The sequence below is a fragment of the Ostrea edulis genome, chromosome 1 (assembly GCF_947568905.1).
Source record: "Ostrea edulis chromosome 1, xbOstEdul1.1, whole genome shotgun sequence".
Taxonomy (NCBI): domain Eukaryota; kingdom Metazoa; phylum Mollusca; class Bivalvia; order Ostreida; family Ostreidae; genus Ostrea; species Ostrea edulis.
Genome location: NC_079164.1, coordinates 97,426,837 through 97,442,945, shown reverse-complemented (window position 1 = coordinate 97,442,945; position 16,109 = coordinate 97,426,837). Strand labels below are relative to the sequence as shown.

At 38.5% G+C, this 16,109-nt stretch overlaps 1 protein-coding gene across 2 annotated transcripts in view; it reads left to right on the top strand.

Annotated features, from left to right (window-relative positions):
* The window catches only part of LOC125671869 (leucine-rich repeat and WD repeat-containing protein 1-like), a 50,198-nt gene that overhangs the window by 10,969 nt on the left and 23,120 nt on the right, over positions 1–16,109 (top strand). For both annotated transcript variants that reach the window (XM_056139552.1, XM_056139558.1), the window contains 4 exons: positions 101–250; positions 1,343–1,478; positions 11,826–12,058; positions 15,911–16,031. In XM_056139552.1, coding sequence (XP_055995527.1) covers positions 101–250; positions 1,343–1,478; positions 11,826–12,058; positions 15,911–16,031 — 640 coding nt within the window. The remainder of the gene's footprint in view (positions 1–100; positions 251–1,342; positions 1,479–11,825; positions 12,059–15,910; positions 16,032–16,109) is intronic.

Sequence of the window (16,109 nt, the reverse complement as noted above, 5' to 3'; positions counted from 1 at the left end):
TTAAATATTAGGGCCAAGTTTTGCTGTCTGAGAAGTTTTACTCTTGGTGGGAAGTGTTTGTCAGACAGATGTGAACATATGTTACCCTTTTCAAAAACAGGTGCAAGCCAAATTTGAGGTGCTTTTTGAGGAGAAGTTCACAGAAAAGATGACTGATGACGAATTCCTGCACACAGTGACTGAATTCAAGAACACCATCAAAGCTGATGCTTTGTTTGCCAGTGCCACTTCAGAGGCAGAGAAAATCATTGTACGTAACTCGGACACTTTCTTTGTACATAGCTCACCTGAACCATAGAAAAATGTTCCTAAAAACAGATTATGATGGGGTTACAATAGGATTGCACAGGTTTACATATGTAAGAAAATATTTAGAATAAATTCTTATTAAGACCATCTGGTCTATGATATACCAAGCAAACTCATGCAGGGTAGATTGAAATGTGTTCACATTCCCGTGTGATCCGGATGACATCACACTGTGTCAGAATTTACATTAGATTACGTAGGAATAAAATCTTTAGAAGCCTTCTCAAGAATAACAGGGCAACAATTTACAAATGTATATATATTGCAGATTCAGTTTCATGACCCCATTACTAAGATTGTTTAAGGCTTTAACCCATCAGGATGTCAGTCTGCAGATCTAATGTCAAACCTCAAATTCTTACCCTTCCAACAACTCCTGTGGTGTTCTTTAAAAGTCTTGTTTAATGCAAATTCTACAAAGTTAGAATATTAGGGCATCTTACTTTCAGATTCTACAAAGTTAGAATATTAGGGCATCTTACTTTCAGATCTACAAAGTTAGAATATTAGGGCATCTTCCTTTCAGATTCTACAAAGTTAGAATATTAGGGCATCTTCCTTTCAGATTCTACAAAGTTAGAATATTAGGGCATCTTACTTTTAGATTCTACAAAGTTAGAATATTAGGGCGTCTTACTTTCAGATTCTACAAAGTTAGAATATTAGGGCGTCTTACTTTTAGATTCTACAAAGTTGGAATATTAGGGTGTCTTGCTTTCAGATTCTACAAAGTTAGAATATTAGGGCGTCTTCCTTTCAGATTCTACAAAGTTAGAATATTAGGGTGTCTTGCTTTCAGATTCTACAAAGTTAGAATATTAGGGCGTCTTGCTTTCAGATCCTACAAAGTTAGAATATTAGGGCGTCTTGCTTTCAGATTCTACAAAGTTAGAATATTAGGGCGTCTTACTTTCAGATTCTACAAAGTTAGAATATTAGGGTGTCTTACTTTCAGATTCTACAAAGTTAGAATATTAGGGTGTCTTACTTTCAGATTCTACAAAGTTAGAACATTAGGGCGTCTTACTTTCAGATTGATCAGGTTGTTCAGGAAACATCAGAGGACGCTCGCTCAGGCAAACTCTTCAACTCTAATCATCGAGCTCCCGGAACACCCAGAAGTGCTCGATTGTCCAGGAAGCTCAGCTGTAACTCGCCAAGATCACCTAGTACGATTTTATGAAATATTTATGTTATTACGACTAACACTCTCAATCCAGTTACACAAAAGTTAGTTAACTTTACCTGACAGTTAATTTGCCATTGAACACTTATATAGCATTAACTTGTGAAGTTAACTGTCATTTAAACTTAACTAGCTTTTGGGAGACCTGTAGTTTTAAAATGATGCATTTCAAATAAATCAAAACTTGTTTCCAAGGAAAAAAATTACATGTACTGCATGTATTTTCCTTTCTCAGAATTGCACTCCTTAATATGGGACTTTGAAGATACGGATCCACTTTGACTTTTATAGTGCATTGAACATAAGGCATACAGGGCATATCATTCTGGATTACAATAACAACTAGTGATGAAACAATTGTCGCCGACAATCGATTGTTGATTGTTTTTGGCTCTTCGATTCCGATTATCGATTCTATTTTTCATAATTGATTGTCGCTTGTACACTAATTAATATCTAATCAAAGATTCATCTGACTGTTACTCCCGCTTTTATATCGAGACATGTGCGGGGGAGAGTCAGAGTGGACTCTGCATTGAAAATTGGGAATTCAGTGACACCAGCTAGTGTGTATATATCACATATCCATAAAACTAAATAGAAATAACTCAAAAAATAATAAAAAATATTAACTGCATGTATATACCGATTATATCGATCATTGATTGAAACAGTTCTTTCGATTATGATCGATTATGAAATTTTTCAACACTAATAACAACTAAGTAAACAAGCATGGAATAATTGCTATCAAATTCCTGCATTAAATTGCTATCTTTCAAAAAAGAAAGGTATCACTGCAACCATTTATAGGAAAATGCATTTGATAAAATTATGTGAGTTGATGAGGGAAATAAATCTAGGGAATATCTTAAGGATGTCGGTAAAACTTCATGCCTTGCATCCAAGGATAGCGTCTAAATGCGCCCTTCTTTCCATCGAATGTACACCCAGGTACTATAAAGCACCAATAGTGACTTAGATCGTCATAGGACTGCGCATAGCTCTTGATGGACCGTCTGCTAGCGAAACACCATTTGTATCGATGTCAACTTTGCCCTACAATTGGTTACTATCACGTGACCGCGGTGTATAAACGTCAGTTCTACTAGGTCGTTCCGGAACATCCCGAAAGTTTCGTATTGCACAAGTAACATATAACACTTTAATTATTACCTCACAATGAATTACAGAGGGGACACAGTACAGGCAACACGGACCCATTGTTTACCATGTTCCCACGACAGGAAAATCTTACCCACTATTTTATAGGTATCTTGTGTAAACCGCGCTCTCATCATGAGATGACTATCTGTTACCTGTTCCCATCATGAGATGACTATCTGTTACCTGTTCCCATCATGAGATGACTATCTGTTACCTGTTGTTGTCATGTGATGACTATCTGTTACCTGTTCTCATCTTGAGATGACTATCTGTTACCTGTTCTTGTCATGAGATGACTATCTGTTACCTGTTCTTGTCATGAGATGACTATCTGTTACCTGTTCCCATCATGAGATGACAATCTGTTACCTGTTCTCGTCATGAGATGACTATCTGTTACCTGTTCTTGTCATGAGATGACTATCTGTTACCTGTTCTTGTCATGAGATGACTATCTGTTACCTGTTCCCATCATGAGATGACTATCTGTTACCTGTTCTTGTCATGAGATGACAATCTGTTACCTGTTCTCATCATGAGATGACTATCTGTTACCTGTTCTTGTTATGAGATGACTATCTGTTACCTGTTCCCATCATGTGATGTCTATCTGTTACCTGTTCTCATCATGAGATGACTATCTGTTACCAGTTCTCGTCATGAGATGACTATCTGTTACCTGTTCCCATCATGAGATGACTATCTGTTACCTGTTCCCATCATGTGATGACTATCTGTTACCTGTTCCCATCATGAGATGACTATCTGTTACCTGTTCCCATCATGAGATGACTATCTGTTACCTGTTCTTGTCATGAGATGACAATCTGTTACCTGTTCTCATCATGAGATGACTATCTGTTACCTGTTCTTGTTATGAGATGACTATCTGTTACCTGTTCCATTCATGTGATGTCTATCTGTTACCTGTTCTCATCATGAGATGACTATCTGTTACCAGTTCTCGTCATGAGATGACTATCTGTTACCTGTTCCCATCATGAGATGACTATCTGTTACCTGTTCCCATCATGTGATGACTATCTGTTACCTGTTCCCATCATGAGATGACTATCTGTTACCTGTTCCCATCATGAGATGACTATCTTTTACCTGTTCCCATCATGAGATGACTATCTTTTACCTGTTCCCATCATGAGATGACTATCTGTTACCGGTTCCCATCATGAGATGACTATCTGTTACCAGTTCCCATCATGAGATGACTATCTGTTACCTGTTCCCATCATGAGATGACTATCTGTTACCTGTTCTCGTCATGAGATGACTATCTGTTACCTGTTCCCATCATGAGATGACTATCTGTTACCTGTTCCCATCATGAAATGACTATCTGTTACCTGTTCTCATCATGAGATGACTATCTGTTACCTGTTCCCATCATGAGATGACTATCTGTTACCTGTTCTCGTCATGAGATGACTATCTGTTACCGGTTCCCATCATGTGATGACTATCTGTTACCTGTTCTTGTCATGAGATGACTATCTGTTACCAGTTCTCGTCATGAGATGACTATCTGTTACCTGTTCCCATCATGAGATGACTATCTGTTACCTGTTCCCATCATGTGATGACTATCTGTTACCTGTTCCCATCATGAGATGACTATCTGTTACCTGTTCCCATCATGAGATGACTATCTTTTACCTGTTCCCATCATGAGATGACTATCTTTTACCTGTTCCCATCATGAGATGACTATCTGTTACCGGTTCCCATCATGAGATGACTATCTGTTACCAGTTCCCATCATGAGATGACTATCTGTTACCTGTTCCCATCATGAGATGACTATCTGTTACCTGTTCTCGTCATGAGATGACTATCTGTTACCTGTTCTCGTCATGAGATGACTATCTGTTACCTGTTCCCATCATGAGATGACTATCTGTTACCTGTTCTCGTCATGAGATGACTATCTGTTACCTGTTCCCATCATGAGATGACTATCTGTTACCTGTTCCCATCATGAAATGACTATCTGTTACCTGTTCTCATCATGAGATGACTATCTGTTACCTGTTCCCATCATGAGATGACTATCTGTTACCTGTTCTCGTCATGAGATGACTATCTGTTACCGGTTCCCATCATATGATGACTATCTGTTACCTGTTCCCATCATGAGATGACTATCTGTTACCTGTTCTCGTCATGAAATGACTATCTGTTACCTGTTCTCATCATGAGATGACTATCTGTTACCTGTTCCCATCATGTGATGTCTATCTGTTACCTGTTCCCATCATGAGATGACTATCTGTTACCTGTTCTTGTCATGAAATGACTATCTGTTACCTGTTCCCATCATGTGATGTCTATCTGTTACCTGTTCTCGTCATGAGATGACTATCTGTTACCTGTTCCCATCATGAGATGACTATCTGTTACCGGTTCTCGTCATGAGATGACTATCTGTTACCTGTTCTTGTCATGAGATGACTATCTGTTACCTGTTCCCATCATGTGATGACTACCTGTTACCTGTTCCCATCATGAGATGACTATCTATTACCTGTTCTCGTCATGAGATGACTATCTGTTACCTGTTCTTGTCATGAGATGACTATCTGTTACCGGTTCTCATCATGTGATGACTATCTGTTACCTGTTCTCGTCATGAGATGACTATCTGTTACCTGTTCCCATCATGTGATGTCTATCTGTTACCTGTTCTCATCATGAGATGACTATCTGTTACCAGTTCTCGTCATGAGATGACTATCTGTTACCTGTTCCCATCATGAGATGACTATCTGTTACCTGTTCCCATCATGTGATGACTATCTGTTACCTGTTCCCATCATGAGATGACTATCTGTTACCTGTTCCCATCATGAGATGACTATCTTTTACCTGTTCCCATCATGAGATGACTATCTTTTACCTGTTCCCATCATGAGATGACTATCTGTTACCGGTTCCCATCATGAGATGACTATCTGTTACCAGTTCCCATCATGAGATGACTATCTGTTACCTGTTCCCATCATGAGATGACTATCTGTTACCTGTTCTCGTCATGAGATGACTATCTGTTACCTGTTCTCGTCATGAGATGACTATCTGTTACCTGTTCCCATCATGAGATGACTATCTGTTACCTGTTCTCGTCATGAGATGACTATCTGTTACCTGTTCCCATCATGAGATGACTATCTGTTACCTGTTCCCATCATGAAATGACTATCTGTTACCTGTTCTCATCATGAGATGACTATCTGTTACCTGTTCCCATCATGAGATGACTATCTGTTACCTGTTCTCGTCATGAGATGACTATCTGTTACCGGTTCCCATCATGTGATGACTATCTGTTACCTGTTCTTGTCATGAGATGACTATCTGTTACCAGTTCTCGTCATGAGATGACTATCTGTTACCTGTTCCCATCATGAGATGACTATCTGTTACCTGTTCCCATCATGTGATGACTATCTGTTACCTGTTCCCATCATGAGATGACTATCTGTTACCTGTTCCCATCATGAGATGACTATCTTTTACCTGTTCCCATCATGAGATGACTATCTTTTACCTGTTCCCATCATGAGATGACTATCTGTTACCGGTTCCCATCATGAGATGACTATCTGTTACCAGTTCCCATCATGAGATGACTATCTGTTACCTGTTCCCATCATGAGATGACTATCTGTTACCTGTTCTCGTCATGAGATGACTATCTGTTACCTGTTCTCGTCATGAGATGACTATCTGTTACCTGTTCCCATCATGAGATGACTATCTGTTACCTGTTCTCGTCATGAGATGACTATCTGTTACCTGTTCCCATCATGAGATGACTATCTGTTACCTGTTCCCATCATGAAATGACTATCTGTTACCTGTTCTCATCATGAGATGACTATCTGTTACCTGTTCCCATCATGAGATGACTATCTGTTACCTGTTCTCGTCATGAGATGACTATCTGTTACCGGTTCCCATCATATGATGACTATCTGTTACCTGTTCCCATCATGAGATGACTATCTGTTACCTGTTCTCGTCATGAAATGACTATCTGTTACCTGTTCTCATCATGAGATGACTATCTGTTACCTGTTCCCATCATGTGATGTCTATCTGTTACCTGTTCCCATCATGAGATGACTATCTGTTACCTGTTCTTGTCATGAAATGACTATCTGTTACCTGTTCCCATCATGTGATGTCTATCTGTTACCTGTTCTCGTCATGAGATGACTATCTGTTACCTGTTCCCATCATGAGATGACTATCTGTTACCGGTTCTCGTCATGAGATGACTATCTGTTACCTGTTCTTGTCATGAGATGACTATCTGTTACCTGTTCCCATCATGTGATGACTACCTGTTACCTGTTCCCATCATGAGATGACTATCTATTACCTGTTCTCGTCATGAGATGACTATCTGTTACCTGTTCTTGTCATGAGATGACTATCTGTTACCGGTTCTCATCATGTGATGACTATCTGTTACCTGTTCTCGTCATGAGATGACCATCTGTTACCTGTTCCCATCATGAGATGACTATCTTTTACCTGTTCCCATCATGAGATGACTATCTGTTACCTGTTCCCATCATGAGATGACTATCTGTTACCTGTTCTTGTCATGAAATGACTATCTGTTACCTGTTCCCATCATGAGATGACTATCTGTTACCTGTTCTTGTCATGAAATGACTATCTGTTACCTGTTCCCATCATGAGATGACTATCTGTTACCTGTTCTCGTCATGAGATGACTATCTGTTACCTGTTCTCGTCATGAGATGACTATCTGTTACCTGTTCCCATCATGAGATGACTATCTGTTACCTGTTCCCATCATGTGATGACTACCTGTTACCTGTTCCCATCATGAGATGACTATCTATTACCTGTTCTCGTCATGAGATGACTCTGTTACCTGTTCTTGTCATGAGATGACTATCTGTTACCTGTTCCCATCATGTGATGTCTATCTGTTACCTGTTCTCGTCATGAGATGACTATCTGTTACCTGTTCCCATCATGAGATGACTATCTATTACCTGTTCTCGTCATGAGATGACTATCTGTTACCTGTTCCCATCATGTGATGACTATCTGTTACCTGTTCCCATCATGAGATGACTATCTTTTACCTGTTCCCATCATGAGATGACTATCTGTTACCTGTTCCCATCATGAGATGACTATCTTTTACCTGTTCCCATCATGAGATGACTATCTGTTACCTGTTCTTGTCATGAAATGACTATCTGTTACCTGTTCCCATCATGAGATGACTATCTGTTACCTGTTCTCGTCATGAGATGACTATCTGTTACCTGTTCTTGTCATGAGATGACTATCTGTTACCTGTTCCCATCATGAGATGGCTATCTGTTACCTGTTCCCATCATGTGATGACTACCTGTTACCTGTTCCCATCATGAGATGACTATCTATTACCTGTTCTCGTCATGAGATGACTATCTGTTACCTGTTCTTGTCATGAGATGACTATCTGTTACCTGTTCCCATCATGTGATGTCTATCTGTTACCTGTTCTCGTCATGAGATGACTATCTGTTACCTGTTCCCATCATGAGATGACTATCTGTTACCTGTTCCCATCATGAGATGACTATCTGTTACCTGTTCTTGTCATGAGATAACTATCTGTTGCCTGTTCCCATCATGAGATGACAATCTGTTACCTGTTCCCATCATGAGATGACTATCTGTTACCTGTTCTCGTCATGAGATGACTATCTGTTACCTGTTCCCATCATGTGATGACTATCTGTTACCTGTTCTCGTCATGAGATGACTATCTGTTACCTGTTCCCATCATGAAATGACTATCTGTTACCTGTTCCCATCATGTGATGTCTATCTGTTACCTGTTCTCGTCATGAGATGACTATCTGTTACCTGTTCTCGTCATGTGATGACTATCTGTTACCTGTTCCCATCATGAGATGACTATCTGTTACCTGTTCTCGTCATGTGATGTCTATCTGTTACCTGTTCTCATCATGAGATGACTATCTGTTACCTGTTCTCGTCATGAGATGACTATCTGTTACCTGTTCCCATCATGTGATGACTATCTGTTACCTGTTCTCATCATGAGATGACTATCTATTACCTGTTCTCGTCATGAGATGACTATCTGTTACCTGTTCTTGTCATGAGATGACTATTTGTTACCTGTTCTCATCATGAGATGACTATCTGTTACCTGTTCCCATCATGAGATGACTATCTGTTACCTGTTCCCATCATGAGATGACTATCTGTTACCTGTTCCCATCATGAGATGACTATCTGTTACCTGTTCCCATCATGAGATGACCATCTGTTACCTGTTCTCATCATGGTAACACTGGTCAAAAAATTGGATTGGAAAAATCCTTCTAAACATCTTGCAGAGAAAACTGTCCATTTGATTACAATGAAATGTTTTGTAGCAAAATAAGGAAAATTGTGCTTTTGGAATTAAATTTCTATGAGGTTGGGGTTTCGGGGAGCTTATAAACTGAAAGGCTTGAATGTCCTCTCTTTGCAATCGGATTAAAGTTGGATCCTTTGATCCGCTCACTTAGATAGCTACACTAGGTCAGATCCCTTGATCCACTCACATAGATCACTACGCAAGGTCAGATCCTTTGATCCGCTCACGTAGATTGCTACACAAGGTCAGATCCTTTGATCCGCTCACGTAGATTGCTACACAAGGTCAGATCCTTTGATCTGCTCACGTAGATTGCTACACAAGGTCAGATCCTTTGATCCGCTCACATAAATCACTACACTAGGATCTGAAGTAACCCAACAAAGGGTCACGTCCGTGGAATTCCTGAAAACATCACAGTTAAGTAGTGAAGTAAGATTTAGAAGTCTTTGTAAACTGCCACCTAGGTCAATAGGACAAAGTTCATCTTGGCTAGTCAAGGATTTTCAGTCCACTCACATGAAGGAGAGCAAAGTGGACCAAAAATGCTCGGCTAGTGAAGATGGACAAAGTTACTACATTTAACAGCATGACATTTTGCATTACCACATCTATCACACAAACTCAAAGATTGTGATATAGTTAGTAAGATTTAGAAATCCTTGTAAACTGTTGCACAGAACCTAAAGCATGACATTTTGCATGCCACATCTATCAAAGATTGCTGTGACCAAAGTGAGACTACAGTTTATGAAACAATGTGTAAGGCAATCAATATTATGTTCCCCAAACAACTGCTGTTGACTTGTAGTGGGCCTGGTCTCGGTATGGGGTAACAGCATAGTACTAAAACTGCAGATGTTCATTTAATGTCTCTGTAAGAGCAAGAAGATTGTCGATCGCTGCGGTCAGTGCCCCTCCTGTTTCAGAGATGCATGGATGTTTACATTAACCATGTGATAAGTACTTGTCCCTGATTTGGTTAAAAAAATATCTAGAATTTTTAAATGAAATTGCTCTTCTTCATTTTTAGCTCACCTGAGCTGAAAGCTCAAGTGAGCTTTTCTGATCACCCGTATTCCGGCGTCCGTCCGTCCGTCTGTAAACTTTTCACATTTTCAACTTCTTCTCAACAACCACTGGGCCAATTTCAACCAAAGTTGGCACAAAACATCCTTAGGTAAAAGGAATTCTAAATTGTTAAAATAAAGGGCCAGGCCACCTTCCAAGGGGAGATAATCATGAAAAGGTAAAAATAGGGTAGGGTCATTAAAAAATCTTCTTCTCAAGAACCACTGGGCCAGAAAAGATGAAATATATAGATAAGCTTTATTAGGTAGTGCAGATTCTAAATTGTTAAAATCATGGCCCCCGGGGGTCGGATGGGGCCACAATAGGGGGTCAAAGTTTTACATACAAATATATAGGGAAAATCTTTAAAAATCTTCTTCTCAAGAACAACTGAGCCAGAAAAGCTGAGATTTATATGAAAGCTTCCTTATATAATGCAGATTCTAAATTGTTAAAATCACGGCCCCCGGGGGTCGGATGGGGCCACAATAGGGGATCAAAGTTTTTTTTTGTTTTTTTTGTTGTTTTTTTTTGTTTTGTTTTTTTTGATATAGTGCAGATTCAAGTTCGTTAAAATCATGGACCCCAGGGATTGAATGGGGCCTCAAGGGGGGCATAAAAGTTTTACATACAAATTTATAGAAAAAATCTTTTAAAATCAACTTCTCAAGAACCACTGAGCCAGAAAAGCTGAGATTTATATGAAAGCTTCCTGATATAGTGCAGATTATAAATTGCTAAGATCATGGCCCCCCGGGGGTCGGATGGGGCCACAATAGGGGGTCAAGGTTTTACATACAAATATATAGGAAAAATCTTTAAAAATCTTCTTCCCAGAACCACTAAGCCAGAAAAGCTGAGATTTATATGAAAGCTTTCTTATATAATGCAGATTCTAAATTGTTAAAATCACGGCCCCCGGGGGTCGGATGGGGCCACAATAGGGGATCAAAGTTTTTTTTTGTTTTTTTTTTCGTTTTTTGTTTTTTTTTTATATAGTGCAGATTCAAGTTCGTTAAAATCATGGACCCCGGGGATTGAATGGGGCCTCAAGGAGGGCATAAAAGTTTTACATACAAATTTATAGGAAAAATCTTTTAAAATCAACTTCTCAAGAACCACTGAGCCAGAAAAGCTGAGATTTATATGAAAGCTTCCTGATATAGTGCAGATTATAAATTGCTAAGATCATGGCCCCCCGGGGGTCGGATGGGGCCACAATAGGGGGTCAAAGTTTTACATAAAAATATATAGGAAAAATCTTTAAAAATCTTCTTCCCAGAACCACTAAGCCAGAAAAGCTGAGATTTATATGAAAGCTTTCTGATATAGTGCAGATTCAGGTTTGTTGAAATCATGCCCCCCTGGAGTAGGATGGGGCCACAATAGGGGATCAAAGTTTTACATACAAATATATAGGGAAAATCTTTAAAAATCTTCTTCTCAAGAACCATTGGGCCAAAGAAGTTCATATTTACATGAAAGCTTTCTGACATAGTGTAGATTCAAGTTTGCAAAAACCATGGCCTCCAGGGGTAGGTTTGTGGCCATAATAGGGACTACGGTTTTACATGCAAATAGATATGGAAAATCTTCTGATATGGACCAAGGTGACTCAGGTGAGCGATGTGGCCCATGGGCCTCTTGTTATAGGTGCCGTAGCCACCACACCAAAACGAAGCAGGGGTCCCTCACAGTCATCCTTACTGGAGTCCCCCACAATAAAGATGCTCAAAACCCCGATATCCCCCATCACTACTCCAAACAAGAGGAAGAGGCGACGCGACAGTGATGAGGAATCTGTGTCAAAGCAAGACAGGAAGTACTCCCCAGTCACCTGGACGATGAGGAAGAAGTCCGCTGTGGAGCACAATCTGCTCTCAGTGGTATGCTTTTATCAATAATAGGTTTTAGAATGTTTCATTTGATAGAATATGAAGGATTTACCATGTCATACTGCGAAGTATAGGAGTTTAAAGATAAAAGTTTCATTTCTGTTATGATTTTTTTTTTCAGGTCATATTATACACTTATTGCATGTCTTCTTTGGAAAATTCAAATTATTGCTTCATGAGTAGCCAATGGTAGGGGAGAAGACTCAGAACATATACCTTATATATTAAAAAAAAATTCCTTATTTCAACAGTTTTTAGCTCAGAGCTGTTCCATTAAAACATATGAGGTACCTGGGGAAGGCACTTTAAAATTTGGGTAACCACCCATAGAAGCATAAAAATGTAATGAGGGACCACTCACAGAAGCAATTTTAGATAGTGCGGCACCACCCATAGAAGTGAAATAAATGTGAAATACACTTTTTCTTTAAATTCAATATGTATGACTGACTATTTATAACCCCTGAATAGAGGTCTATTTTCAGATGTTCCCAAGCATGATAGTAAAGAGAAGAGTATCTTGGGTGTCATCACCATTCAAATAACTGGCCATCAATGAAGCTTGATCATAGAACCATCAATTTATTTTATCAAGACTGTCTTTCTTAAAGGGACTGGTTCACGAATTTTGATAAAAATATATTTCATTTTTGATGTTAAACATTAAAAATATAACTCATTTAATGTTGACAGCCAAAATTTTGACCTTCTGAATGCAAGAATAAAAGCAATATTTTAGCCTTGAATCTGTGTTATGTAAACAAAGACTCGAGTCTTTATATGTATACAAACAAACCAGTGAAATATTGATTTTGTAATATAAAGCATCTTAGTTTTGCCTAGTCACAAATTTTAACTTTTAGATGACACATTTTACCCCAAAAATGTTTGAAATGTGAAAGTTATAATAAACTTAGATCGATATACATTGCTTTTGAAAAGTTCGTAAACAATAACATACCGCAATCTTTGTTTACAAAACAAATAATAAACTCTCTAACATGAGCTTCTGTAATAATGTATAACCTTAATTTTTATATGAAATCTTTTAAACACATTAGGCAGAAGATTTTCATCATTAACAGTGAAAAAGAAAATTTTGGGGGAAATCGTGAATCAGTCCCTTTAAACATGATGAACTAAATTAATTTTATAAGTCTACCTGTTCATAAAAAGTCTAGTATTGTAAATGTTCAAAAACAACTATTAAAAGTTTTGAAATTGACTAGTATTTTGAGTATTAAAAAACAAGAAAATGTGTCTCTTTACGTAAATAAAATGATATTCTATATTTCTTAGTCATTATATAAATTTACAACCTGCAACTTAAGATTTGTGAGGCTCTATTCTACCGTTTTCAACAATTTCGATAAATTCCAATTTCTCGATTCATATTTGTGCGCCATGTTTGATGTACTGAAGTTTCAACTTCCGATTGTCAAGTCATTTGCATATGTCATATAAAGTAGTATTTACATCAATGGACAAGTATGGAGGCGAAAGCTATTTCGTCGGTATTGAAAAGGTTTGAATTTAATATCAAGTTAAAAACCGAACAGCAGAGTGTAAATTCTTTCTGCAACAATATGATTTTCCTTTCTTTGTCGAAGTGGCTTAAGTAACTACATTTTCGCGCGGATTGTCAATGTTTGGCTTTTTCATTAGATCCACCTACGAGATTTCGCGATAACAAGCATGGCGGAGCAGACGAAGAATTTTGCATGCTGTACATTATATTTAATGAAAAACACCTTTATTAGACATACCCGAGCACAAAGTTGGTACTCCATTTGGTGTAACTGTAAGTGTAAACAACATTTGGGACTAATACACAGTCCAGAGTTTATTATCGGTTATTCATAAAATTACTTTGCACCATTACGGAGATCCTATGGAATTGTAGCCTCATCTCGAAAACGTCAGAATAAAAAAAATTGGATAGGGCTACATTATTGCAGCTAGAAAAAATCAAAAACCGTTTCAATGGACCACGAGCACGTTTCGTTTTCCATTTTGGACAAGGGAGATAATCCTAATTTCCGGTCGCTATAATTTTAGAGTCAAACTGGAAATGATAACTGGATCGCGGAACCTCATCGACCGAGATAAAATGAAGACAGAAAACGGCGTTTGTTTCACATTCTACTTTCAATCCTTCCCTTCTCTTGTTGCATTCCTCTCAGTTTCGGTAAAAAATAAAGATTTTATCAAAACAACCACCCACAGATGCAGTTTCCTGGCAGTAGGTACCCACCATATATGCAATTTTCTACCAATGACAAGCACCCATAGATTTTTTTTTAATTGCCGTCCCCGGGTACCTCATATGTTTTAATGGAACAGCCCTCACCTGAGCTGAAAGCTCAAATGAGCTATTCTGATCGCCTGTTGTCAGTCGTCTGTCTGTAAACTTTTTACATTTTTGACTTCTCCAGAACCACTGGGCCAATTTCAACCAAACTTGGCCAAAAGCATCCTTGGGTGAAGGGCTTTCAAATTTGTACAAATGAAGGGCCATGTCCTTCCAAAGGGGAGATAATCACAAAAATGCAAAAATAGGGTGGGGTCATTTAAAAATCTTCTTCTCAAGAATCACTGAGCCAGAAAAGCTGAGATTTACATGAAAGCTTCCTGATATAATGCAGATTCAAGTTTGTTCAAATCATGGCCCCCGGGGGTAGGATGGGGCCACAAGGGGGGATCAAAGTTTTGCATACAAATATATCAGGAAAATCTTCTCAAGAACCATTGGGCCAAAGAAGTTGACATTTACATGAAAGCTTTCTGACATAGTGTAGATTCATGTTTGCAAAAATCATGGCCCCTGGGGGTTGGATGGGGCCACAATAGGGGATCAAAGTTTTACATACAAATATATATGAAAAATCTTCTTCTGAAGAACCACTGAGCCAGAAAAGTTGCGATTTACATGAAAGCTATTTGACATAGTGCAGATTCAAGTTTGTTCAAATCATGGCCCTCGGGGGGTAGGATGGGGCCACAAGGGGGTCAAAGTTTTACATACAAATATAGGAAAATCTTCTCAAGAACCATTGGGCCAAAGAAGTTGACATTTACATAAAAGCTTTCTGACATAGTGTAGATTCAAGTTTGCAAAAATCATGGCCTCCAGGGGTAGGTTGGGGCCATAATAGGGACTAAGGTTTTACATGCAAATATATATGGAAAGTCTTCAGATATGGGCCAAGGTGACTCAGGTGAGCGATGTGGCCCATGGGCCTCTTGTTGAACAAGTATTGATTATATATCATACAAGTAAATAATAGACAAACAGATTTCAGACAAAGGTAATTTTATGAAGGTCAAGGTCACGCAGAACATATACCTTACATATGAAAAAAAAAAACCATTTCAACAATATATCAACATTTATTGATCTTTTGGACCAAAGTTTCTCAGGGTCATTTTGGCAAGGCCAAGTTATTGATTATGGTGCGAATCATTTTTCATATAAAGTAGTTCATTGGTTATATGCAGTTCAGGAAGCAACCATCAGTTTTACTGATATTCTTGTTGAAAATTATTTTGATAAGAATTAAGAGTAGAGACCGAGTCGAGACCTGATTCTTGTAAAACCTCTTTCTCTGATTTCAGCCTCCCTTAGATAAGAATTAAGAGTAGAGACCGAGTCGAGACCTGATTCTTGTAAAACCTCTTTCTCTGATTTCAGCCTCCCTTAGATAAGAATTAAGAGTAGAGACCGAGTCGAGACCTGATTCTTGTAAAACCTCTTTCTCTGATTTCAGCCTCCCTTAGATAAGAATTAAGAGTAGAGACCGAGTCGAGACCTGATTCTTGTAAAACCTCTTTCTCTGATTTCAGCCTCCCTTAGCTGACTATGATCCTGTTTATTTCCTGAGGTGTCACTCAGAGAAAAATGACCCAGCGGACGAGATAACTAAAGTCTGGAAGTGTGCTTTTGAGCCTCGTATTGAAGATCCTAGTAAGTGTATAATGAAGTCACAAAATATACTCTGTGAAAATTCATTAACAAATCAATGCATTGTTATGAAAATGTTAA